General features: G+C 41.3%; 1 protein-coding gene across 2 annotated transcripts in view; it reads right to left on the bottom strand.

The window, feature by feature from the left end:
• Nucleotides 1-974: 974 nt before the first annotated feature.
• The window catches only part of LOC137435391 (nidogen-2), a 259920-nt gene continuing 249234 nt past the window's right edge, over nt 975-11660 (bottom strand). For both annotated transcript variants that reach the window (XM_068129147.2, XM_068129155.2), the window contains 3 exons: nt 5466-5589; nt 4873-4982; nt 975-1438 (listed from right to left, as the gene is read on the bottom strand). In XM_068129147.2, coding sequence (XP_067985248.2) covers nt 1320-1438; nt 4873-4982; nt 5466-5589 — 353 coding nt within the window. In that variant the 3' untranslated portion in view covers nt 975-1319. The remainder of the gene's footprint in view (nt 1439-4872; nt 4983-5465; nt 5590-11660) is intronic.

Here is an 11660-nt window from a genome sequence, read left to right as displayed (position 1 = left end):
TCATCAACTTGAATTTTCTCATCTCCCCTTTTCTCTGAGGTAGGGCAGGTTGTCGGGTGAGTGTTTGTGTCTGAAATTGCTGAAAATACATTAAGCATTTAAATAAAAGAGTGGCAATTTCAAAATGGCTAACCATAATTGTTGTGCACCTGGATGCAAATTGGGATCATGGAAATATAGGAAATATCCTTGAATGACAAGGTGTCAAGTTCCTGTTAATACAAGCAAGTGATGGCGGTGGATGAAACAAACAAAAGCACACACACACACACACACACACACACACACACACACACACACACACACACACACACACACACACACACACACACACACACACACACACACACACACACACACACACACACACACACACACCTTATTAAAGCAATGAATGCAAAAGTCTAGTATAATTTCACCAGAACCAAATGAAAGATATCTCTATAACAGCCCTCACAACATTAAATAAATCAGGAAGCCTGCCATGTTCATAGGAGTCACTCCCGAAAGATTCAGAGTCCATTCACTGGTCGTGATCCGTCAGGGACTTGGGTAGAATATGCCTGTCCACTCGGGCCTTGCCCACATCGTAGGGAATGTTTCCAGTAAAAGCAGTTGCAAGATCTCAGCTTTTTGGGCGAGCTGAAAAACTCCTTCCAACTCTTTCGTTGTGCAGAGGCACACCCCTTTCTCTAAGGTACTTTTCCAAGTCTTTTTGGTTTCTTTTAAAAGCTTTGTGAGTCATTTTAAGTAACAATCTTTAACTTGAACACACATTATTCGTTAACATGCCCAGATCAACATTTCTGCTAAGGGGCTCCATGCATGTGCGTTGAGCATTCTGGGGGTGTGTTATGTCATTTTGAAAGTCCTTTGTTAGGGATTATAGTCCTCATTGCATTTAAATATAGCCAGAGTGGGGAGGATTGTGGGAGGGGGTGGTGAGACCGATCAAATAGCAAGTAGAGTCGACACACGTCCAAAGATATATTTTATTACTTTATCTTAGAAAACAATGTGGTCACATGACATTTTATAACAAGCATGCTGCATTTCATTCCTTTAAACTTTATAATAATTAACCTTTTTAACATAAGCCTTTTCAACTGGAGCAATGGAGAAAATGAGGAGATCAAAGGGAGCACCAAATTCAAGTTCAAAATAAGATATGAGGTTCAGGAACCTAGTTGTCAAGAGGGTTGAAGGAAAACAAAAAAGGAAGTTCTGCGGAAAAAGGAAGTGGTAAGGATGAGTGTAGAGGGTATGGGTGAGGTGGGGCATAGGTGGTGGTGGGGGGGGGGGGGGTGAGGGGGGGAGGATCATGCCGCTTCCACACATCCAGGGACGTCTTTCTCTGGACATCTGCAGGAGCGTCCTTGAGGGGTTGGGAGGCAGAGGTGGGAACAGCCACCGTTTTGCTGTGTGCAAGCGGTGGTTCCTGTGAACAGTAGAGATAGAAAATGAATGGGGCGAACATATGGAGCAAGAGAGTAATTAAAAAAAAACCTTCAACAGTAAATCTAATTAGAAAGGGGTAAACCACATATTTCAATTGACAACCTTCCAATTTCCCATTGTTTGAGAATTTCCAAGATGGCTACCATCCATTTCCAAGATGGCTACCATTTCCAAGATGGCTACTCAATATTTGCAGAAAGGTTTTATCTCTCACTTAAAGTTAGATATATGCTTTCGTTGCTGCAAACATACCCAAATATGTGTTATTGTGGAATAGGATATGCAAACATACCCTATTACACTTTGAATTCATGGCTCCCATCCTCCATCAATCCTCAACCTTCTGAGGCTAATTTTCCTTGTGTCTTGACATTGGCCGGAAATGGAGAGAAATTTTCTTAAGTGGAGATAAAAGTTTAATTCTGTGAGGACATTCTTTGCAGGAGATTTTCATCTTTGCCATTAAAAAGGGAGTCCTGGAATCGGTCTGGATCACAAATGTCATGGCAGTGGAGCCACGCAACAATCCTTATAAAGGGAATAAAGAGTGACAACGCCGAAATGCACATGGGGAAACGACACAAAATGTTGCAAATGGCCTGATAAAAACCTTAGTCGAGCTCCGTAAAACTATTTAAGTGGCAACAGCAAATTCGCATGGCTTCCTTTTCTTTCTGATGGCATTTTCATCGATTGAACACTCCACACAATGGAAATGTTATCAAACCTTATGAGATTTTGCAACAACGTTTTGAGCCTGGACCAAAGAATAATCCAAAGAAGGTTGGAATCAATATTATTTATCAATATAATCTCCTGTAATTAATATACCCTCCACCAATTATTCATATTTAGGCCAGTAGTCAGGTTCACTATGTTAACAAATATAATTTCATGCAAAATTTTGGTAGATTAGCAAAACTATACATTTTTGGAATATTCAGAGCATGAGGAATCCAAAAATTAATGTTTACATTTGCGTAGACACCTTTGCGAAAATGACACTCAGGACAGTGATGAAGATAGTCAGGTTCACTATGTTAACAAATATAATTTCTTTCAAAATTTTGGGAGATTAGCAAACCTGTACATTTTTGGAATCTACAAAGCATGGAGAATCTGAAAATCAATGTGGCATTTGCACAGACACCTGCGTGGCCGCCATTTTGGATTTTGAAAATGGCCGCCATAAAATACATATTTTGCGCGATCTCGGCTTCTAGTCAACCTATAGACTGAATTAAATATGCTAATCCTATGTTTTCTGGGTGTTTTATCTGGTGTTGGGCTAGCGGCTAGGGTGCCGGCTTAGGATCCTAGGATCCTGGGTTCGAATCCCGGTCGATCGCTGAATTAACGCCAGGGGGGTTGACTCAGCCTGTCATCCTTCCGAGGTCGGCTAATTGAGTACCAGTTCACTGGTAATTCCCTGTTTGTCGTAAAAGGCGACAAAAAGGGTTGGCGGCAGGAAGGGCATCTGGCCGTAAAACATTGCTTCAAAAAGGGGACCGAAAAACAACAACAACCACGGTCCCCGAAAAAGGCCAACCCCCGCTTTGCGGGGAAAAATGGCCTCCAAAGGTGGTTTAAAAAAAAGAAGTTTCTGGGTCAAGGAATCCAATAAAGGCCTCAAAATAGTGCTCAGGATTATAGAAAAGCAACAAACAAAGGTAATTGAAAACCATTGTCTTTATATTTGTGATATAACTGTATTACATAATACATGATATTGCAAGTCCTTTGAAGTTATAGGTTGTTATAGGAAGTTATAGGTAGTATCAGATTGAACTATAAGTCCTATACACAGGATCTACGAGGTCTATACCGTTCAGGAATATGCTTTTACAGATCTTCATCACTGTCCTGAGTGTCATTTTCGCAAAGGTGTCTACGCAAATGTAAACATTAATTTTTGGATTCCTCATGCTCTGAATATTCCAAAAATGTATAGTTTTGCTAATCTCCAAAAATTTGAACGAAAAAACATAGTGAACCTGACTACAGCATGACATTTAAACATATTCATTACTTCATATTCGGACGTCAAAAATATTTAGCTTCGCCAATTTTGCTTGGGTTACCCATTAAGCACCATATAATGTAGGAAGGAATATCCAAATTCAGACATGGCACTCGATTTGTTAACATTTTGTGTAAGTAAACTGTGAGGGAAAGAAAATTCAAACTCAGATCTAGCAATCCATCTGTTGGCTTTGTTTCGAAATCACAAAATACTGTTAAGATCTAATCACTACCAAACACGATCACAGGCAATCTTTCTCCAAATGCAGATTGAGTTTGGCTCTTTCTCTTACTCACATTGTTCCATCATGCCAACCGCTTGTCTCTGTTGTTCGTCCGCTTCATGCCAACCGCTTCTCTTTTTAGTGTAGCACTTTTTTTTTTAAGACATGTTTTACAATAACAGGGCCATTTTCGAAAATTCTGAGCTGGATATAGGCCGGAAAGGCAATGACAAACGACTTCAGATATTCCTTTCCGAGAAAAACTCTTTCAACATCACCGACTCTGCTATCAAAGATGGTACTTGTCAGATTAGAAGCTTGAAATATGAAACAAATTGATAATACGGTGTGAAATATGTCGGCATTCGGATGACTCCCATAATGATGCAGGTTTTTTTCTTTTAATAAGAAGAACACGGATTCAAATTTTAAACAGATCGAGGTTATGTTTCCAAAGGTGGATGGGGGTTATGTTTTCACCCATGTCTGCCTGCTTGTTTCTGGGAGCAGGATATCTCAAAAAGTTATGGACGGATTTGGATGAAACTTGGCGGACAGGTTAGGTGTGTGACAGGGGCAAACTGATTAGATGTCGGTGACGATCCAGATACAAGAATTTATTAAGTGATTCTTCACCATTGAGCGAGAGGGCCAAAAACGATATTTATCACGATATCTCAAAGACTTATGCATGGATTCGGACGAAATTTGGTGGACAGGTTGGCTGGGTAATAAGGACGAATTGATTCCATTTTGGTGAAGATCCGGATCCGGATAAGAGAATTTTTCTAAATTTCAAAAGCAATTCTTCATAATTTAAAGATGGGGCCAAAAACGATATATATCTCGATATTTCAAAATGCTTTGCGGGGAAAAATGGCCTCTAAAGGTGGTTATATTTTTTATATGATTTTTATTTCAAAAAGTTGTAGACGGGTTATTGCAAAACTTGGTGGATGAGTTGGGTGGGTGACAAAAACAGGCCTTTTCTATTTTGGTTCAGGTCCGGATGCAGATCCGGCCTATCAGTGGGATACAAAATGTAAACTGTTCAGCCTGGCAGAGGTGCGCTCTCTTCCGAGTGCTGTGCTAGTTTAACTTTGTATTGCTACATGTGGTGAATCAATATGAGTTACTGCATATTGGTAAACATTTGCTCTTGGAATACCTGGAGAACAGAATGGTGGCACAATAGTTATGCCATATGGGTGGGACCTTAGTGTTGGTTTGTATTCCTGGACATCAGCACCATCACTCCGCAGGCTTCTTACGCTGTCCCTGCAGAAATGAAAGCCCACAAATCTGTATCAAGGCCACAAACTCTTCAACTCTCTCTCTTCAAAAATCTCACACTCATCTCATTTCCCATGAATATTTGTTAGACAATTTGTAAAAAGGTTTATTGTGTTATGAAAGGTGAGGTACCGGTAAGAACATATTCCTGATAAAAGACCATACAGCTGTACACATAAACCTTATCTTAAAGGTTAATAGTTAGTTTGGGCTTCGGGCGATGAACAATGAGTAAAATTTATGTCCATATAACTACAAGAGGTATGTCCAACGTCTGGCTGCTCCTCTCGGTTTTTCTGTACAAGATAAAACACTCTCATCCTCTGGTGTTTTACTTTTTCATTGGCCTCGAACTTGTGCACAAAAAAGCTGAGATAAAGCATGGTGCTGGGGAAAGGCAGAGGGCATAACGGGATTGGCAGGTGAAAGCCAATATAACCAGCAATAAAGGAGTCGTAAAATGTATACCTTCGCCAGTCAGTGTAGTAAAAGTAGTTATGGAGGCTGCTTAGGCTGAATGGGTAGTGCAGCCCAGAGGTGATGACTCGGCGGTGCTGTCCATCTGTCTGGATGCATTCCAGTCGCTTAGTGCCTGAAAATGGTCATACAACGACAAACAATTACACATGACTGTGTACATTTATTCATGGAAGGAACAGTTGATTTTAACATGCCCTGTGAAGAACGATGTTTCCGGCATATATGACACCAAATATGCACAAAATTAAGATGTAATAAAAAACATGTCAATTAACCCCATGACTAATTCCATTAGCAGACATTCCATTACTATTTTTCATATTTTTATCATCCCTAATATTATTAATAATATTGAACACCATCCTTCCCTATTCCACTCTTTGGGTGATGACGTGCACCAAAAGGGCATACTCAGTTTTCACTCCGTTTTCTTGTTTTCTTTCTTGTTCGTTAGTTTGTTTGTTGTGACAATATTTCAGGCATCCTTTGAGCTACAGTCACGTGAAAAAGTAAGTACACCCCATGTAAAGTTTTGACTTTTTCAACATATTTCAACATACAGCTATTTGATCCTCATTTCAACAATATTGATAGATAAAGGTGATATAATCTATCTATAATTCCAGTAATCTCTGTGTGTATGTGTGTGTGTTTGTCTGTGACCGCTGTTTCTCGACAACCACGGGTCCGATATACTTGAAACTTGCCAGGTATATTGCTGGGGACCTGAGGATGTGCCTTTTCAAGGTTTCATATTAATCGGAGAAGTAGTTACCGAGCTATGGCGATTTATTTACCAAACTCCGCAAGCCGTTCGCTTTGGCTTTGCGAATGGACCAAACCATTTCATGTAAATAGAGGGGGGGGATTGTCAGCGTACTCGCAAGCCGTTCGCTTTGGCTTTGCGAATGGACCAAACCATTTCATGTAAATAGAGGGGGGGGATTGTCACCGTACTCGCAAGCCGTTCGCTTTGGCTTTGCGAATGGACCAAACCATTTCATGTAAATAGAGGGGGGGGATATAATTTTAGATATATATATAGTACGGGCACACCCTAGTATAACAAATATCATGAAACATTTACATTTTGTAGTCCATTGTATAATTTAAATAAACATAAATGCAAATTACGCATGTGGAAAAAGTAAGTACACCCTTGGCTCTAATAGGTGGTATTGCCCGCTTTGGCAGAAACAACCTCAAGTAGGCGTTTCTTATAACTGTCTACCAGTCTCTGACATCGACTGGGAGAAATTTTTGCCCACTCCTCCATGCAGAATTCTTTCAGCTGGGCGATGTTTGAGTGGTTTCTTGCATCACAGCTCGTTTCAAATCCCCCCACAACATCTCGATGGGATTTAAATCCGGGCGTTGACTTGGCCATTCCAGAAACCTCCATTTCTTTCTTTTCAGCCATTCCTTGGTGGATTTACTGGTATGTTTAGGGTCATTGTCATGTTGCAAGGTCCACCTTTGGTTGAGCTTCAACTCTCCAACAGATGGCCTCACATTATCCTCAAGCACCCTCCGGTACAATGAAGAATTCATGGTGGATTCGATGATGGTGAGCTGCCCAGGCCCTGATGCAGCAAAGCTTCCCCAAACCATAATATTTCCACCACCATGCTTTACATTTGGTAACAGGTTCTTGTGGTCAAATTCTGTCTTTGATTTTCGCCAAACATGTCTTTAGGTACTGTGGCCAAATAGCTCGACCTTTGACTCATCTGTCCAGAGCACATTGTTCCAGAAGTGCTGGTCTTTGCCGAGGTGTTCATTGGCAAACTTTAGTCTTGCTCTGATGTTATTTCTGGAGAGCAAAGGTTTCCTCCTGGCACACCTCCCATGTAGATCAAATTAGTGCAGCCTCTTTCGAATGGTAGACTCGTGCACTTTGACATCAACAGTGGCAAGAGCTACCTGTAGGTCCCGTGATGACATTCTGGGGTTCTTAGAGACTTCTTTCAGCATCTTGCGGTCTGCTCTCGGGCTGAACTTGCTGGGGCGGCCTGGCCTGAACAAGTTGGCAGTTGTTTGGAATCTTCTCCACTTGTAGATGATCTTCCGGACAGTCGAATGATTGATTTCAAATTGTTTGGAGATCTTTTTAAATCCCTTCCCAGACTCGTAGGCATCTTTCACCTTCTTTCTGAAGGCCTCAGAGAACTCTTTTGATCTCGGCATAGTGACGCTGCACACTTCAACAATAAAGAGCAAACCAAACTAAATGTCTGACGATTAAATAAGACAGGTTCCTCCAAGATCCTCTCTAACGATGTTATAATCATTTGCACCAGTGCACCTGATTCTAATTTTAGGTATTTGAAGTAGTGATAAATGTAGGGGTGTACTTACTTTTTCCACACGCAAAATTTGCATTCATGTTCATTTAAATTATACAATGGACTACAAAATGTAAATGTTTCATGATATTTGTTATGTTATATCACCTTTATCTATCAATATTGTTGAAATGAAGATCAAATAGCTGTATGTTGAAATATGTTGAAAAAGTCAAAACTTTACACGGGGTGTACTTACTTTTTCACGTGACTGTAGGAATCTGAAATTTGGACACAATAGAAAACAAATGCTTTATAAAATTAATTTATGAAACGGTATTTTAACATTAATTGTTTAATTGCTTAATTATCAATTTATTAATTACTTATTTATTTTCTTTCTCATCTGGGCAATATCTCAGGCACCTTTTGAGCAAGGAAGCGGATATTTGGACACGGCAGTGAACAAGTGATTTTGCTGCAAAGAATATTTTTGATTTGTTGATTAATCAATTAATTATTTAATTTTTCAATTAATTACTTAATTCATTAATTTTCCAAAAGTTACAGATTTGGATGAAACTGTGGTGGTTCAGGTATGCTATTAGCCAATTGATTAATTATTAATACCACAATTATCCCACCTTTCTAACAGGATCAGCCGTGGGAAGCTTGGCCACAAACCGGCTGGCAAGATCTGACGTTCGACTACTTAGGACAGGAATTTGGCCATGGTGCCGGTGATAGCTCGCCTACTTTTTGCGAAGGACACCATGATTTTTAATGTCCCCCGACGAATGCTGACAGAGGGGATACCCAATTAATGTCCATCCGTCCAAAGAGAGGGCACACCCATTGATGAATCACCCTGCTTGTGAAACACCGGGATGACAGTTTATAGCTGAATTGCATACCTCTAGGGCCTGGGCCATACTGACAGCCAAAAGGAACCCATGGATGAAAGTATCAAAATAAAAAGTGTACAAAAAGATGCATGGTCGAAACGAGAAACCGACAGGAGTAATAATTTAGTGGATGCAGCACAAAGAAAATCTTTATTTAATAATTTTAAAAAAATTTTAAATTTTTTTAATTCGGTCTAAATATATACAGGGTGTCCATAAAATGTTTGTGCAACTTTGAACTTTTATAACTTTTGATGTACACTCTTGCAAATCGTTTTTTGTAACATTTAGCTGGCTGCACCTGCATGGGTTTGGTGGTAGAGGATTAGCACTCGAAACCCATATGCTATCCAGGTTACTCCTGATGACTCCATCTTTGTCTGATGACTCCATGGGTTCCCCCTGATAAATCCAATGCTGTATGTATTTGGTCAATTATTTGAACATGAAAGAAACAAATTATAAATGGTGCACCAAAGTATAATTCATCAAGATTTATGAATGATAACGTTGATTAATTATTAATTTAATTTAATTTAATTTTTTTTTCTTTTGTATACAAGTTCTAGGCTCGTGAAAGAGCGAACATTAATCACACAAAAAGTCAAACCGACACATAAAACACAAAATAAGGGGAGCGGTAGACAAGATGGGGAGAGAGGGGGAAGGACACAAACACAACATTTGAGAGCAGGGACATCGAGGGAACTGTGGGAGGGAGAGGGCTTGGGGGGAGGTGGGAGAGGTATAAAACATATGGACACTGCAAGGACTTCCAGGAAAGAAGTTGGAATTTCGAAAAATGTATCTGGGGTGAATTAGCGGGGGTAGAAAAGATCATGGTTTTGGATGGGGGAAGATAAGAGATGGTGGTGAACAGCTGTTTTAAAGACCTGGAGGGAGGAGTGGGATTGAAGGGAGTGGGGGAGTTTGTTCCAGAGGAGGGAAAAAAGGGGAATGAAAGAGTGAACGTGAGCAGAGAGCCTAGATTTCGGCAGTTTAACCATAAGAGGGTTGATGGCAGATCTTGTGCGACCTGCAGGAATATTTGGGGGACAGAGCACAGAGAGAGCTGGGGGAGCAAGGCCGGAGAGGAGTCGGTAGAAGACAGAAAGACCACCAACCTGCCTGCGGTGAGTGAGTGAAAGGCCCTCGGAGTTAGCTTCATCGCGGGAGATTCCAATGATTCTGAAAGCTTTGGTTTCAACAGTGTGAAGCCGAGCTAGGTGTGAGGCAGGAGCACCAGCCCAGAGGGGGGAACAGTATTCCATTGAGCTGCGGATGAAAGCCTTGTATGTGGTGAGGAGCTCAGGTGTGCCAAGGAAGGACTTCGCATGACGGAGGATGCCCAGTCGGCGACTAGCTTTGGAGGCCAGATTTGAAATGTGGTTTTCCCAAGAAAGATCATGGCAAATAGTGAGACCCAAAAGCTTGAGCGACAGAACTTCTTGGAGAGGATTGTTGAGAAAGTAGATGGGAGGGTTTTCCAGTCGGTCTTTTCGGAGAGACATTGTAAGAGTGTGAGATTTGTCAGGATTGAAAGACATGTTCCACTTGTTTGACCAGTCTGTGATTTTGTCCAGGACTGCAGAGAGTGAGGAGGCTGCAGACTGCCGATCTGAGGGATGAGGAATGGAGCGACAGAGAGTAGAGTCATCAGCAAAGAGATAGAGAGGATTTTCAAGAGAGTCAGAGAGATCATTGATGAAGACCAGAAAAAGCACAGGGCCCAGAACACTACCTTGGGTAACTCCAGCCAGAACTGGCAGGGGCGATGAGAGAAATCCATTCAGGGCCACACATTGATTACGACCAGAGAGGAAGTCCGCAAGCCATGCGTGGAGATTTCCATGGATACCATAGGAGAGTTTGGTGAGCAGAGCTAGGTGTCAGACCGTATTGAAGGCACGTGATATGTCAAGGGAGACATCTCTGATTTCCTGTTTGGCATTGAGGACCTCCATCCATTGTTGAGACAGCAGAAGCAACATGTCCAGAGTAGAATGACCTGGTCTGAATCCAAATTGGTGATCGGAGATCGAGCCATTGGAGAAGAGGAAAGATTTCATACCCGAAGCAGTGATGGATTCCATGACTTTGCTGATAATTGGGAGCAGGCTGATTGGTGAATTTAATTAGTAATTTTGTTGTCATTAATGTTGACGTTGTTGGATCCACAATTCCTCTGGGTTTCTTGATGAGTTTACATTTTGTGATTAGGTGACTTCTCCATCGGTGGTAAAGCTAATCACCACAATTACTGCATTTTTTTTCATTTTTTTTGTATACAAGGTCGAGGCTCGTGTAAGAGCTAACATTGATCACAAAAAGACAATCTGACACATAAAACATAAAACATATGATAAAAGGGAGCGGGAGAACAAGATGGAGAGCAGGGAAATTGGGAGATCTATGGGAGGGAGAGGGCTTGGGGGGGGGGGCGGGAAGGCATGGGAAGGGCGGGGGGAGTGGGAGAGGTAAAAAAAACACATGAACACTGCTCGGACTCCCGGTATTTCAAAAAAGTGGATCTGAGTTGAATTAACAGGGGTAGAAAAGATGAAGGTTTTGGATGGGGGGAGATAAGAGATGGTGGTGAACAGCTGATTTAAAGACTTGGAGGGAGGAGTGGGATTGAAGAGATTGAGTGAGTTTGTTCCAGAGGCGGGAGAAAAGATTCCCGAACTATTTGGTTCCCGAACTATGACGATTAAATCTTTCACATAACCCCATGTACAATATTAGCAAGACTAGGCTCCCTGCACTACGGTTCTTGAATGATGTCTTACCATACAAGCAGATCTGTACACGTGGACATATTGCTTGGCCACCTCGCTCGCCTGACCTGTCCCCATCGAAGAACATTTTATGGAGCAATGCAAAACTGTTCTGTACTCATCAAAACCACATTCTTTGGATGAACCTGTGGCTTCAATGACAAATGCAATTCATGAAATGACGATCAGCAGCAACTGGAGAAAGTTTTCACCAAG

This window comes from Myxine glutinosa, chromosome 1 (assembly GCF_964187855.1).
Source record: "Myxine glutinosa chromosome 1, kmMyxGlut1.1, whole genome shotgun sequence".
NCBI lineage: Eukaryota > Metazoa > Chordata > Myxini > Myxiniformes > Myxinidae > Myxine > Myxine glutinosa.
This window is presented reverse-complemented; position numbering and strand designations above follow the sequence as displayed.